Source organism: Saccoglossus kowalevskii, chromosome 15 (genome assembly GCF_978046115.1).
Source record: "Saccoglossus kowalevskii chromosome 15, keSacKowa6.1, whole genome shotgun sequence".
Taxonomy (NCBI): domain Eukaryota; kingdom Metazoa; phylum Hemichordata; class Enteropneusta; family Harrimaniidae; genus Saccoglossus; species Saccoglossus kowalevskii.
The window spans coordinates 23,105,391-23,121,956 of NC_140655.1; the positions used below are offsets into that span (position 1 = coordinate 23,105,391).

Sequence of the window (16,566 nt, forward strand, 5' to 3'; positions counted from 1 at the left end):
AGGATGATGACTCAACTTATTATAACACTTTTACCATAAGTATAGATATTATGCCATATCTCAAACTGTAGTCTGGTGTCATAGACTGAAACAAATTATATATTGTGAATTGGTGGCTATTTTTTGTTGTCTTCAGTTATTTCAAAAATCTGGGTTTTGAAAAGTGCCAAATAATGTAATTTTTCTTTAACACTGTGCTCTATGGAATTGTTCTAAAATAGTGCTTTTTGAAAAATACTAGGACAAATTTCTCAAAATAGTTACTAATAACAGTCAAAGGAATTCCATTTCATGACGCCATGAGACAATAACTTCATGATAAACCAATAGCATTGAGCATTGCCATTCGATTTATGGCATTTTTTTTCAAAATATTATGAGTAAGCTTCTACCCGAGTATTGCCTGATTACACCTCTGTCTTGCGTGATTAAAAATTACGTTCCTATATGGTGAGACTGTTACAAACTTATTTAACGCCAATACTATATGATTATTATTATTAATGTTTATACTTAATTAGGTATTATCTATTTTGTATGGGATTTCTTGAATCGTAATTTGTTGATTCGTGAATTTTACATCATACGCGCGCCACTTTTGTCTTCGTGTCGAAAGGCTTTCATCTTGCCAGGATCGAACATAATTTTGCAGAATAAAATTAAAGGGCGTTGGACGTCACGCCGCGTCCTATCCGATATGGGACTCATAACAACGTATTCAACGCGTGTAAAATACATGTACATTGCTTATTTACATAAAAATCGAACACGCGCTGCTGGACAACCGCCGCCCTTTAAGGTAGCAATAAGCGGGGAAATGAGTTTAACTTAATGAATTATTTGTGATTTAGAAACTCTCTAAGGTACAAAGCATACTACTATAATAAATTACACATCATACGAAAGCTCAGATATATCATTGCATATATCAGTGTTTATTAGAGTGCTTGAATCAGAACTTAATATTTAAAAGGCGTAATCGTCGCTCCACGCATGCGCGAGATATATGGGTCTCATATAAACAAAGATGGTGAATTTTGCTGTTAACGAATACAAACTGAGAAGTAACTAAGCTTTAATTAGGTATGTTTTAGGTGATTGGAAGGTATCGAAGGAGTCACCGGCGGTAATCAGTGCAAGTCGCGCCCAGGTCAAACCTCATACTTGGAATTTCCATTAGAAGAGCGCATTGGATTGTGGGAAAATCAATGTTTATCAACACAAATGCCGCACATGCGCGGCGCGACGGCTACCGCCCTTTAATCAGTACGTTTGGCACTCCCTGCAATCATAGTCTATACTGCAATTAAAAAATGCCCATTCCTCGTGAGCGCGAATCAACTTCTACTCGTAGGCAGAAAACGCTATTCTCGATTGAAATATATGGGAGACTTCATTCAGCATTTTTGTATTTATTTATTTACTTATATTTATGACATTTGATAATTGTAATCTTCAAAAATTAGCCAGTTGGCGTTCGTCGTCCAAATCTTATTGTTGCTGTGAGGCCCTGTGAACAATGTTGTTTTCTTTCAATGTCAGAAATGCAATGTATGAGGGCGTACTTCAATTACGCCAGCTGACGAGGTGAGTGAAGTTTATGGCAAGTACAGTCTCCTGTTTGTATTTTAAAGTTTTTTTTCAATAAAATATTATGTGAGTGTATAAATAGCGGAAGCCGTGCTACCGCAAAACAAATCTTACATAATATTTTGTTTTTTAACAAACAAGAGACTGTACAGTCTACGATAACCTGCGTATCCGAGCAACTCTCGATTATACACTTCAAAACTGGCTGCGTTTTGGGAATATTGAAGGTAGAGCAAAAAACTTGACAAATCTGTGTGTGTTTGTTACATGTGAATCCATTTGTTAGGAATGTGAGCAGGTGATCATAAGTTTGTCTGGCCAGAATTATGACATACACGTGGTTTCAGCAAATTAAAACAATAGTTTGATTTCTGTAACCTGTTTTTGAAGAAATACACCCAAACGCTTATTAGTGGCATGTATCCATTTATACGCAAATACTAAGCTAGCCGAACGAGTTTGTCGAGTCTCCCGCGCTGACGCGAACAATTTCCAATATTTTAAGAAAGAAATACAAGTTGGACTTTAGTTTTACTGCGCATGCGCTTTGGCAGCTAACGCCCTCTGCGTCCAAATGAGTCTATATATATGCGTGCGCATGCACCGCATGTTAATTTCACAATCAAGCTTGCAGCCCAACTGAGTGCATCTGTTTCATTTCTCTGCAAAGAAAAAAACCACCGCTAACGACTTTAACCATGGCACGGAAAACAAAGTCAAAGACACAGGTAAATTACCAATTGTAACCATTCACTGTTTGGAGTATAAAGCGCAACTACACGCAATATTATGCGTTTTCTTTGTTGAATGTGAACAGACCGACGCGATCACGCCAAGCCTTTTAAATTCCAACATGGCTTCTTGGAAGAGTTAATTTGTACATTTACATGTATGGGTGTGAATTTCCACGCAGCATCCTTGTATATTTTTTTTTATAAAAGTGTTTGCTTTTTGATTTTTTACCAGCTCTTCAGGGAAAGATTTAGTAATTCCATGCAGTGTCCGTTGTCTAGTTCACCACGTGTTGGATGGTCGTCCACGTGCATGACGTGTTGTCTGAAATATGCCAAAAGTAATGATTGTATTTATACTGGAAAGTTTACCATGGAAATTGGATTTTTCAACAATATAATGAGTTATCAATTGCTGTGCGAATAGTTTCGGGTCTCGTAATATCATGGTCGTTGCGAAATTGTGTTGAGTCGAGTCTTGCGTGGCTCGTCGTTCAATGAGGTGGCATTTTCTGGTCTTGCGTGGCCAGCAGTCGAGTCTCACGAAATTAATCTCGCAAAATTATTTAAAACTGTAGGCGTTCAGTTAGTCTTTGCTAGGTGTTGCCTCGCCTGGCAAAATGTTGGTCTAGAAACGGGGCTTGGCGTAGCCTTATTTTATCAAGTCTTGCGTGGCTTGATTATTTATTGAAGAGTTGGTCGGGTCTGGCGTGGCCTGACGGAGTCACGAAACGATTAATTCTGTAGCGATGTGGGTATTGAAGCATGCTTGGCGTTGCCTCGCCTGGCCTGGCTAAAGTTGTGCAATGAAGGGTCTAGCGTGGCCTTTCAATGAAACGATTGTAGTACGTAAGCTTTGTGTGGGGTTTCCCATCCTCACATGAATGACTTGACATTGTGATGGAGGTCACACTGTATTGGAGTTCACTGACTGAAGATGAAATCAACTCACCAGTCACCTGATCATAACCAAACAGAGTAAATACAATCGTAAATCAGGTAAAGTATTGCCAACTTGTCGGTGTGTTGCAACAAAATAAATTAGTCTTCAGTATACAGGATAGTTAGCAGTCTCATTAATTTAAAGGGTGGAACATTTTAAAACGAAGAAGTGGGTCTGCATGAAAAAGTTGTGATTTTTGATTCCAGTCCAGTCTTAACTGAATATAAATGCAGAGCTTCTTGTGGCTTGATACATTTTTCCCTATGAAGATCAGTGAAAAAATTGTATTCACCATGAATTTTAAAAACCCCTCAGATTTTGAAATGGTTCATCTCTTATCCATATATGGAAATGGCATCAATTAAGTAGTTTGATATCAGCCTGTGTTCAATGTATGCAAATTTGTATTCAAATTCATTATTCTGCATATTCAGTTTTTCAGTGAAATGTTTTATAAATTTTACATGTAGATTTTAATTAATAAACAGAAAAATGAGCAAAATTATAAATTTTGAAGTTCTTTTGTTTTTCCTGTGGAGTAATACATGCATGTTGGTGCATTTTGTGCTTTTAATATTTCTGCATGAATTCAAGTTGTGAAAATATAAATTTGTTCCAGAAGACAATTGTGAAGTTTGGCCAAATTTCAGTCCCAGTATTGTAATCCTTGGATGCATGTTAGTGTCTAGCATAGTACTACTAGTCTGTAAATATCCATCTGTGAACTGTTCACATCAGATTGAATTCAATCTTTTTATTAGTCTGAACATTTTTTTATTTAATTTTAATTAGAAAAAAGGCAAACCAGTGAAGAAAGCTCCCCCTCCTAAGCCAGTGGATGAGTCAGAAGAAGATTCTGATGAGGTAAATAATTTCAATCTAAATCATATCAAGTTGTACACTAAATTAGTACAATTTATATTACCACAATTCTAGATTTTCTGAAATTCATAATTCACAAGTAGTTTCTCAGTACTTGCATGGATTTATTGTCAAATCTACAACTGATTTGAAAACTACATTGAAACTGAACATCGTAAAGTTGGGTGAGCTTTGTTTCGTAAACTAGTTCCTAAACAGATAGTGACTCACTACATGCATTCTAGCTGTATCAGACGCCCTAGATACTTGTGTTCCTTACACAACTGGATCTAATGTTTCTAGGATTTAATTTCACATTGATTTAGTAATTGATTAGTATTGCCTTAATAAACACCAGGAGATGTTAGTTTAGCTTAATTTACTAAACTTAACCAATTTATCTATGTATTTCAGAGCTCAGATGAAGAAGTACCAGTTATAGTCACCAAGTAAGTATTCACATTGTGTAAGAACAGGATACTTTATTTTCGCTTGGAATTAATTTTCGCTAATGGAATGATTCAGTGAAAATAGAATCAAGCGAAGATGCTTTCTTTCATACATTTTACATTCAACTTGGTAAAAATCGGCTAAAATTAATGCCTACTAAAATAAAGTGTTTTAGTATGTGCATTGTATTTAAGCTAGCATATCTGGTCTTGGAGAAGGCACCCTTCTCTAATTTCCATGAATCGTACTGCAAGATGTTGGATATCTGTTGAAGCACATGTGTTACAACCAAGTACCAGTGTTCTCGCGATCGGATTTGCCCGCGACGCTATGCGTTTCCTCCGCGATGCTATTATTTATCCCGTGATCTGATTTCTTCAGTCTCTCGCAGACTGTAAACTTTCCTGGCTAACCAGTTAAATCTACAAATGCATTGTATTGATGCCAATTTCCCGGGATAATCCCCTGTTTCACATCGGTTTTGTTTTTTTAAAACTTATCTAACCATTCTATAAAGACAATGCCGTAAGCCCCGGTGTCAAATGCTCTTTGCTAAATGTATATTCATATGCAAATGATATAGTCACACTTGGGGTCAAAAGCCACGTTTCTTGTGTGTACGAAACGTATTTTCATTATTTTTAGAAATGTAGTCATGTAGCAAGTATCGTGACTCGTAACAGTTGTTGTACTTAACCGGGAAAACAACAGAAACGGAAGACGAGCAATGAGAATAATCAACCCAATGTTTAATTTACCGGGACTGAACAGGGTTTTATAAAGTTGCGGATTGCTGGGCCAAGCAAAGAAACAGAAAACTCAGTATTTCTGCAGGACATTTGCAATACTAAACATGCAGTGCAATAATTGTATACAGATTGTTCATAAAATAAATAGAAAAAAATGGTTTTGTTTTATTTCCCCATATGACAAACACAGGGATCTCACCATGCTGGTCGGCGGTGGTTGGCCCCGACCGGCACTTAAAATTAGCGACCACCACGGAATGGCTTCCGACCAGGACTATTGTCAGATTGTTATAATTATGTACCGACCGACACGCATCCTGCCAGTCGTGGATTATAATTTGTAAACAATAGACCTAGTCGCACGATACGTAGCGGCTAGTCAATTTTGTGAAATTAGAACCTGTTTGTAAGTAAATACTTTCTGCGATAGTGTCTCCAACTGTGTCAGTCTTTAGATTGAAAGGTAAAATTCTTTCAAAATCAATTTCACCCCGATATAACATGGTCAAAGCGGAGTTCACGATCTGACAGTTTACGCTACTCAAGAAAAAAAATCAACGTGTTTATTGCGTGATTTGTTAAAATACATTTGAACTGTTATCATCGCGATTCATATAAAAACTCTTCCAAGACCTATTTTACCTTTTAAAAATTGCTAATCAACTCTTTCGATCACCGTCGTGCAGTTTTTTTCAACTGAAATCGATGTCAGCACGTCGTGCGACATCGCTTTACTTCCACAATGTAATTTTTACGATCACTACCATTCGGAAAACTTCGGATTCTACCGGCATCACCATGCGGCATTCTGATTGGTTAATGGAATTATTGACCCATCGGGTCAAAGGACACATGCCGATCAACTAATACGTCACAAACATCATGGCGGGCTATGTTTTTTACCGAAGCGATCGAGTGATCAAAAATATCCACTCCCGATAAAATTAAGTCAAATTTATTTCTTATCAAAAAAACGAAGTAACATTTTTTGCTTGGCATCATGACTAAGAGGAATTGTTGGTATAATCAGTGTATAACATCGCTAAGTAAGTTGTGTCACGTCGCAACGTTGAAAGTTCGGAAGTTTTATTTGTTCGTTCATTACTGTGAATATATAAGTTTTAGAAATTGATGATACGAATAATAAATTAAAACAATACTCCAAATAATTACGTGGTCGATTTTTTTGAAGGAGAATGTATTTAGAGTAAATAAGATTGTGAAAATATTCCTCGCTAAAACGTTTCAAATGCGTTTTATTTAACTTTTTACACTAAACATTAATATTGCAACAATAATTTGTTTGTTTGTTTTTTAGTCTGCAGCATTTGCATTTCGAATACATTTAATTTTTTAAATTCAAACTCTTCTAAATTGTGAAACATAATAAAAATATTTGCTGCGACCAAACTCATTAATATTCATTGCTAATTAATATTCATTTAGCTCATTAATATTCATGACCGACCGGCACTCATGTTGGGCTGGCGAGATCCCTGCAAACAATATGTTAATTTATGCAAATTAGCCGCGACTCTATGAAAAATTTCTAAGAGAACACAAGTACCTCTTAACAAGTCTACATAAAGTTTGGCACCCATCGTTAACTGTCGTGCTATTCGATGTTTGGTTGCTGATCGCAACTACATGAAGTGTTGAGTGCAGATTGTGGTTAATTTCTTGAGCATGCAGAAACTTTGTGATGTATCTTGTATCTGCATATTTTGATGAATTTTTTTCTTTGTAGGCCTGAGAAAGCAAAGGGTAAAAAGGGGAAGAAACCACCTCCTAAGGTACGGATTGTTAATTGTGTTCTATGGATAATCTATTTTGATTTTCTTGGTTTGTTGGAGAGAAATAATTTTACTACCTTGGTAATACTAAAAATGCAGTAATACAGATGTGTGCCTTTGCTAACTTCTTAGGTGTCTGATCTATTATCATTGCCCTATTTTTATAGCTAATTCCTAACAGCAAAGTGACAGTTCAGTTAAACAAATGCAAATGTACATTAATTTGAGTTCCCCCGTTACTGCATGGTTCTTGTTAGGAAATATCATTTTCTGCAAATACAAGAGTTTATGATGAAGGCAAATTTGTTGAGGTCCTTGTCTATCAATGCAGGTTGTAGCCAAGGACAGTGATGATAGCAGTGATGAAGAGATGGAAACAAATGTGGCACCAGTTGCTGACAGTGATGAATCTTCGGAAGAGGAGGTGAAACCGAAATCAAAGCCAGCTAAGAAAGCCAGTAAATCGAAGAAAGCTGCCCCTCCTCCGAAAGAGGAGTCGGAAAGCGAAGATGATTCCTCAGACGAGTCGGAAGAAGAGAAACCTAAACCCAAAACGCAGCCTAAAGCGGTTAAGAAAGCCAAAGAAACAAAAAAAGGTGCCACAAAAGAATCTGAGAGTGAAGATGACGATTCCTCTGAAGAGGAGGATCAGCCAAAAGGTAAAATTGTCAAGGTTACCAATAAGGCTGAAAGTGATTCAGAAGATTCATCATCGGAGAATTCAGAGTCAGATTCTGATTCAGAGTCTGAATCTGAGGAGGAAGTACCTTTAAAAGCAAAAGGTAGAATGTTCAAAAATGCTTGGTTTTCCTTTTGTTGCTTCTCATTCTTTTCTTTGCTGGTTTGCTTGCTTAGAATTAACAACTTTGTAGATTGTGTCTGTTTGTCTTGCATACATTTCTTTTGTTACCAAAATTCTATTGCCATGTTAAAATCACTCCTGAACTTGTGCTTGTTCTAAATGTAATTCGACTTGGATGTCGAGACTGGTGTGAAATTGAAGCGCATTACTTTTTTTCATTACAAGTGCGTATAAAATTGAATTGCATTCTGTAACATTAAAGCAGGTTCATACATGCCTGTTAAAAACACTGGTAATGCAGCAAAAGAGAATTGGAATTACTACTTTATGTTACTATAGCACTGCTAAGCAATGGAACCAAACTATCCATATCTCAGTGGTGGTGGTGGTGGGGGGGGGGGGGGGAGGGGAGTAACATTACAGAACTTTCCTTGTATCTTAAATTGATTACTGAGCCCTGAGATGAGTGGACAGCATTTCATGAGATTCAATTATCACATGCAAATTTGTTAGCTTTATTTTATTGTGGTTTTGCGACTAAGATGTGCTAGGCATCTGATTAAATTCATTGAAGAGTTGAATAAAAAGTGCTTTCAGGTTTCAATCAGACTAGTTACTACCAGATGTTATTGGCTTGTTTAAAATAGTAATTTGTTTTTTTATTCGTTCAGCTGCTGCAAATAACACAAATAATGCTGCTGGAAGTGAAGAATCAGATTCAGACGATGAAGACGAATCATCTGGGGATGACAAAAGTGAGTTAAATTGTATCAGTGTTAGCATTCATTACATCTGCGACTCGCTTGAGGCGTTAAATTGCACGTAGTAACTGCACAAATACAGAATACTGATTAGTCATAGATTTAAAAGGGATATTAAGTAGGTTTTTAAATTCTCTTGTATGTGAAAGACTCGGCATAATCTTATAATAATTTAAAATCAGCATACTTACGAAGTATAGCTTTGAATTAAAAAGTTGCATGCACAGCTAAATGTTGTTGCTGATATGCATGTATGTTTGGGGTAGAAGCTTCAGGTTGTATCCAAGCAATAATCACTTGACGTTCTCTTTGCAGAGAAATCAAAGAAACGAAAACAGCAAGAGGAAGCTCCAGTTGCTGCCAAGAAATCAAAAAGTGATGATGGTACGTAATCGCGCAATTTTTTTAGTCTTTGATATCAAAGGAACATCACCCCCCTCCAAGTAATTGATTCCTTGGGATGCAATACTTCTGTTATGTGCTGACAGTATCAAAGCAGATTCTAAGGGCTACAAATTCCCTTATTTGCTTATCAAATGTTTCCAAAAAATATCGCGTGTACAAAGTTGGGTATAAAAGAAAGGCGGGTTTTCGCAGATTTGAAAAGTGGGAATCAACTTTAAAGCAAAAGGAGTTGTCACATGCCTCGTTGATTACAAATGTCTACCCCTGAACCTTAGTGTTTTTTTAGCATGTTTTCATCACTCATTGTTTTTGTGATGATCCCACCACTTTAACTGTTAAATTGTTAGTGTTGCCTTGGCCTATCGGCTTCCCAGTTTGCTCATTGAGTCTTTTGGTACACTTCATGAGGGCTTGAAAAGATTTGCAAAATTTGAGACTAAAGCTGTGAAACCACCTATTAGTTCAGTGTTCAGTTATCAGTAATTGGCCTTGCAGGTAAGAAAGGGAAAAAAGCCAAGAAGAGGAAACAAGAAACCGAAGCAGACACAAAACCGGCTAAACCCACTGGTGGTAAGAAAGTTGCATTTGGTTTGGTACTGTAGTGTTCAGCATGTGCCCTGTCCTTTTTATTTCTCTAATCTTTCAGATATGGTTTAGGTAACGGCAGTCTGCAGATATTTTTAATTAACTTTCTTCCCTTATCTTTACTGCATTCTTTATTGTTGAAATGGCAAAACCATGCTGATGACGGCACATGACACAAGATATTTTTCTTAGCAGTATGGTTCTGCTATTGTGATACTGTAAAACATGTGGGTAATTCGATTTTGCTAATTAAAATTACTTTCAGAATGTTGATTGTTGGCACTTATGGTAATCTAAATTAAGGTTGTTAATTCTTGCATTGAGTTGAATTTGCTGGAATGGCATTTAGCTATTTCAATGCGTTTTACAGTATCCTACAACTCTTTTTAAGGTGCATACCGCAATTGTGCACTACTACTTACAAAACTTGAATGAAGGAAATTAACAGGTCTACCATCAGAGGTGGAGAGATTCACTGCACTGAGCTAAAATTCACAATGCATCAGCACTTTGGTCTCACTGATTTCATCCTTTCTTTACTTTAGAATTGATCAGCGTCTTTGTCGGAAACCTTAGCCGAGATACGACTGAAGAAGACCTTGCAGAACACTTTCGATCGGGAGGAGTTGAAATTGCCGGTGCCAGAGTAGTTTCAAACAGAAGGTATAGGTTGTCCAGTTTTAAAAGTTCCTTTTGATCATCAAATTAAGATTTTATAGTGAAAACAAATTTACTTTTCTGCAACGTTCAAATTGCACTGTTTTACAAACTTGATGTAAATGTACCTCCCATACAAAGCTGTGTGCAATTCATATGAACGGCTTTGTACTTGATCTCTGTAAAATGCTTAAATCTGATTGGTAGTACCTGAAAAACATCCATAATATCTATTGCATTTATGGTACTTGTATACAAAGAAGATAAACCGGTCTCGTTAATTTAATATAAAAAGCTGTATAATGATGTATGTGGTAGATCTTGGGGGAGAATCCCCCTGATCAACAAACCTAATTAAGATTAATTTTCCCCAGATTTGGTTACATTGATCTCCCTGATGAAGACCAGTTTACCAAAGCGATGCAGTTCAACCAGACCCACCTGGATGGTAGTCAAATTAGATTGGAAAAGGCTGTATCTAAAAAGGATAGAGATAATAACGTTAATCCTGAACGAGGCAAGTCAATATTTTCAATGCCTCCGTCGTGGAAAATTGCAACAAAATTGCAGATCAAGTTCTGCAAGATTTTTTGAAAGCATTTACACTGCCAAATTCTCGAAATTGAGCAGTTTATATTCAGCGAGATAATAGCGCAACTTAGTTTTCGTCCTAGCCTGGGAAAACTTGAGATAAAATCCAGTCTGGAAGCACTGATCATTTATTTCTATGTCCTAGCAATAGTGCAAACGGCTGTCTAAGGATAGTGTCATTGCCTGCACATCTTGCATTCTTCAAGTGATAAAGTTGTTGGAGACCTCATCCTGTGGTGCAATAACTACACATCCAGAAAGGCTCGTCTGTTCTCGGCTGTTTTAAAAGTCTCACAATTTAGGTACCAGTGTGCGCTGCTATAAACTTGCTCAATTATGTGCAAATCCCTAATTGCTGCTTTCTATTTCAGAGCAACGTGATGCTAAAACTCTTTTCGTCAAAGGGCTTAATTATGAAACCACAGTTGAAACGCTAGAGGGTGCTTTCGAAGGCTGCACGTCTGCTAGAATTGCATCTGATCCTGATGGCAATTCCAGAGGGTAAGTTTTAAAAACTAAATCAACCAAAATAATTATTTTCAAAGATGTGTGCAACACCAGCATGCACATGGCAATGCTCGTAATTTACTTGCAATATTTAAAATGGCATTTAAACTATGGTATATTGAGTCAATGAAGAGGCATGGAGCTAACTTCTAGAAATTTTTGTAGCAATGTGCTGAATGTGTAAACTTTTTCAACCTCACAATTCTGAAGTTCGGTGATGAGTCGATGACGAGCCTGATTAGCGTTCTCCATATCCATTAGAACACTATATTCCTGATGTCAATCGAGGCATTTGTCTGAGAACTTCGTGTCATTGTTATTTGTGTTTAACATCTTCACTGTAAGGTTCATCTTTTCTTCTTGCCTTTTTAAATTATATTACCAATTTTCTACTGGTCAAAGTATAGTAAATACTTTTCACTTGGAATTTGTTTTGAAAGTAGGGGTTAAATTAGCTAATATCAAAAAATATTTTTACTTGTTGTGTGGAAAAGATTTAGTTGAACTGTGTTGCTCATTTTTTGACTAAATCCTTTCACAGTTTTGGTTTTGTGGAGTTCAGTGATGAGGCTTCAGTTGATGCTGCCCTTAAAGAAAATCAAGGAATGGAACTTGAGGGAAGGGAACTGATTTTAGATTTCATTGGAAAGAAAAGCCAGCGAAACCGTGGCGGCGGTGGTGGTGGTGACCGCCGTGGTGGTAGAGATGGTGGTAGAGGAAGGAGAAGCTCAGGTATGTGATTTACAATTACTATAAAAGGAATAATTATTCATTGGGTTTTAATTTCGCTCATTTCGCTGACTGCAAAATGTGCTAAATTAAAACCCACTGAATATGCCTGAAATAGTAAATCGGCAAAATTTAAACCCAGTGAAAATTAGTCATTTTTACAGTATACAAAATTCATTTATCATTTCAAGCCAGTGTTAAAAAGTACGAAAAAACCTAGAAAAATAGCTACTTCTGAAACTTTATCAAAATTATCAACCAATTGTTAAAAATAATACCAAAGTAATGCACACTTCCATCTCGCATCAGTTAATTATGCACATTAAAAATATAGTTGGACAGTCCACAAACATTGAATGAATTTAAACAGGTTTGCAGTGTTTTAGAGTTGCGCATGCATGCAAATATCTTGCCAAGCTAAAATTCCCTGGAATACAAGAACATGTGGAATATGTTGTAGACAACATCTAACTTCAGATTTGTTTTGCAAGGTCTGCCAGATTTCTAATGTTTTGAGCGTTTATCAAATATTTTCACCTGCGAAGCTGCATCTTAAAGCAGGGCCGCTGTATCCTCTGCTTTAAAATACTGTGGAATACTTTATTTTCGTTGGAATTAATTTTCGCTGAAAAGGCTTTTTGGGCGTTTTGCTTGGAATTTATTTTCACAGATTTTTCATGAGTTTGATGTGAAATATAGGGAAAAAAGTATATTCGCTGGATTTTATTTTCACGGAATCATCCCTTCAGCGAAAATAAAGTATTCTACAGTAGTCGAGCAGAGCATTGATTCAAACTCATTGCCTCTTTGTTTAACAATCCTTTGTATTCATATTGCAGGACCATCAAAGACCATATTTGTAAAAGGTTTGAACTATGACACTACTGTAGACACATTATTGGATACACTAGGGGGTGTAGATGCCAGAATACCCACAGATAGGGAGTCTGGTAGACCCAAAGGGTGAGTCCATGCTAACTGATTTTGCTAAATTGCATTTTTTTTTATGAACACCCTTGTGCATGTAAGAGGATGGTCTCTTCCCATGATGCATCACGAAGGCATGCATGTGAACTTGTATAGCATTGTGTTGCTGTTGCAATGTCATGTACACTGGAAGTATGATTTCATGATTAATAATATTGATGTTCAGTGATGAGTCGATGACGAGCCTGATTAGTGTTCTCCATATCCATTAGAACACTATATTCCTGATGTCAATCGAGGCATTTGTCTGAGAACTTCATCTCACTCAAGCTTTTGGGCATTTGCTTTTGAATCAAAAATTGTTGAATGTAATATTTGTATTTCAGAATTGGGTATGTTGACTTTGAGAGCACGGAGGCTGCACAGAAAGCTTTGAATTCTCATCAAAATGAAGATATTGATGGTCGCTGTGTTATTCTCGACTTTGCCGAAGATAGGCGTTCATTCAGTCCTGGTGGCGGTGGAGGTAGGTCAATTTGAAATGCTTCTCAATTTAGATGATTTAAGTAGTGTGCAGTGTTCTAGATCAAATCAAATATTGATTTATAGATTTTGTTCTTTGAAATCCATTAAAATTATCTTCCTGTATATCTAATTTTATATTTAGTTCATAATCACTTTTAAAACTTTTACTTTGCAGGCCGAGGATTTGGCGGTGGTAGAGGTGGTGGCCGAGGATTTGGCGGCGGCAGAGGAGGCGGTCGTGGATTTGGCGGCGGCAGAGGAGGAGGTCGTGGATTTGGCGGCAGAGGTGGCGGTGGTGGATTTGGTGAGTTATGAACATGCTAGTTTACCTCAGTGACTTAATAGTCGCTCAGACTTTTGCTGCTTGAGTTAAGGGGCTATATGTAAAGTCGTTGCAGTATCTAAGGCAGCCAGACTGACACATCAATGTTAGTCTAGGCGTTCACAACTGCATAAATTAATATACAAATGTGGCATTTATCAAAGTATTAGCTTTATCAATAGTCAATATTAATGCTGTATTGTGACAATAATTCTTCAAGTAGTGTATGATTTTTTTTTTTTCCCATGTTTGTCTAAGTGAATTATAAAATTTTTTAATTGGATACTTGTGTGTACAAGGTAGGAAGATTACTGTAAAATCTGTATTAGAAGTCTCATCTCTAATGGAATTCTCACCCATTCTTTTTGAACACTTGAGAGCCACAAATTCACCATTTCGTTAGGCGTGTAGATGCTCTAATAAAAGCCGCAACCCCCCCTCTATTGCATTGTACCATTTTAATAGAAGCAGCTGCTTTTAATTTGGAGATTTTACTGTACCACCAATGCTAGCAGATGCAAACCCGTGGGGGGCCTTCGTGCACATGGTCCTAAATGGAAGTGGAAATTGCAAACACACTTGGATATTGAAGTTGTATTTTTTAATTCTGTTCATAGGTCGTAAAAGGGATGGCATCCAATCCTATGAGGGTAAGAAGATGAAATTTGACGACTAGTTTCAGAACTGATTTTGTAAACTGCTTTCCCTGACCGCTGCTATCGTTACCAACCCAAAGTCCCACAGGAACAAACTGTTAACCGCTGTGTTGTAAATCATAGAGCTGTTCCTGGATACCTACTGTGAGTTCCTCCTTCCTGTGCTATCCAGCCTAAGACATTCATCGATACTTTGGTGAAGAGCTCTCCCATTTATGGTCGCACCAATGGACTTAATTTCAACTCGATTATGTTGAAAGATGGATTCTGCTTAGTGTGAAGTAAAACATTCAATCCTGTCAAGTACATATTCAAATTATGTAAAATTGAAGACAATTTATTTTATTTCTAAATTGTAAACCTGTCTGAATTTGGAATGAATTGTCAAGATAAATTAGTTTTTATTAGTTTCAAGAAAAGTTTTAAATATTACTACAGATCATGAAAAGAATTAAAATTCAATGTATCATTTTTTTTTTTTACATGTGCAAGTTATTTTTAAGTTTGCTTTCTGATGACTAGGAATTTATTTTCATTGCCCCTGGGTACTATCTAGATTATAGATTTTGAGTGACCACTTGGCTCCATTCCTTTAAGAACGAGTTTCTTTAATTAATTACTGATGTAAATTATAAATATCTTCTGTTTATGGATTTATTAAAGACATTACATTATACTTATTACTATACTTGTATCATTTGTATGCCATGTATGCAAGCATGTATCAGTCTCATTTTTCTTTCACAGATGACTTTGTCGAACACTGTCAAAAAAGAGAAACTTTAACTTTTGGTTGAACTGTTCAGCATGGCTGAAATGACCACTTTACCTCTCCGATCATGAGCTGAAGGCCTCAACATGTATAAGGGCGATTTAATGCCAAGGAATATGTCGGAAGATTTTTTTTTAATTGTCAACCTTTTTAAGCAGAGCTTGCTGTAGGAGTGGTTGTTGTCCATGTCCAGGGGTAACCCCTAGCTGTATGACATGAATCCACTCATAGCCTCAAAGTGCCTCGCTTGTAAGGGCGGCTGCTTAGCCCCTTAAGAAGTTGCTTATTTCCTCTGTCCTACTTGCTCGCAATTTATTTTAACTTTATTGCTTTCTTTCAAAAAACTCTATGACACTTCTCCATGGAGCATAGCAACATCTAGCATGACCCAAATATATTCATCTTACAAAGGTTTTGTACTTAAGGTAGCAAGAAGGTTTTGTGACGTTTTTTAAATAAAACATTCTGTCTGTTGTCTCGTTCAGAACAGTATTTTAGGTTGTATAGGTCAACAGACTAAGTATAGAGGTGCAAGTTCGCACAAACTGGACAGACATTGTTTACATAATTATCACGTGACATCAAAAATGGCGAACCTTGTAAAAATGACTAAGTACGCGATTGCGAGAGCACACTGCGGAATTTCCTAGTGAAATTTACGTCATGCATTGTCCGTAATAAAGTCCGTTTAAATGCGTCTCCGATAATCAAAAGACCTATTCCGATTTTTATGCAGGTTTGTTTTTTTGTCCCCAAATTATTTCATACTTGACACCTTTAACAGACTAATATTCTGTGACAAAGCATTCTCTTTAAAAACCCAGACATATTTCGCACCATCATTATCTATTGAACGATAACTGCGAGTTTGAATGTCCTAGTCCGAACGCACTTGATTTGGCGGTGGTCCCAATGAGTTGTACTCGATCAAAACTTCAACTCGAGAAAAACACGAAAAACAGTTTTGGTTAATAAAACACTGTAGATTTGCTGCATTATTATAAATATACACTAAAAATGGCCAAACATATTAACCACTGATATCATAGAACTCGTACAGAGTGTCAGATAATGAATAATTTCAAGCTCGAGCGTGAAAAATGAAGAAAACTGCTGGCATTTGAGTCCGTACTCCAGGAACGTTCGGGTTTTCCATTGTTATGCAAACGAACAACGAGGGATAATCCTATGACAAACACTACTGTCCCAC

At 36.8% G+C, this 16,566-nt stretch overlaps 1 protein-coding gene across 5 annotated transcripts; it reads left to right on the forward strand.

The window, feature by feature from the left end:
* Window positions 1-2,198: 2,198 nt before the first annotated feature.
* LOC100377306 (nucleolin-like) lies at window positions 2,199-15,264 on the forward strand. 5 transcript variants are annotated; one of them, XM_085490580.1, is made up of 16 exons: window positions 2,199-2,318; window positions 4,057-4,128; window positions 4,540-4,574; window positions 7,072-7,117; window positions 7,449-7,899; window positions 8,591-8,674; window positions 8,996-9,064; window positions 9,581-9,655; window positions 10,216-10,333; window positions 10,702-10,844; window positions 11,290-11,419; window positions 11,967-12,157; window positions 12,994-13,117; window positions 13,468-13,607; window positions 13,782-13,910; window positions 14,546-15,264. In XM_085490580.1, the coding sequence occupies exons 1-16, from the start codon at window positions 2,289-2,291 to the stop codon at window positions 14,602-14,604; spliced, it is 1,896 nt and encodes a 631-aa protein (XP_085346706.1). In that variant the 5' UTR covers window positions 2,199-2,288; the 3' UTR covers window positions 14,605-15,264. The 5 variants fall into 5 exon arrangements, with proteins under 5 accessions (XP_085346706.1, XP_006812253.1, XP_085346707.1 ...); XM_006812190.3 differs by having other exon boundaries at window positions 7,449-7,776; XM_085490584.1 differs by lacking the exon at window positions 2,199-2,318 and adding an exon at window positions 3,200-3,320.
* The last annotated feature ends 1,302 nt before the right edge of the window (window positions 15,265-16,566 follow it).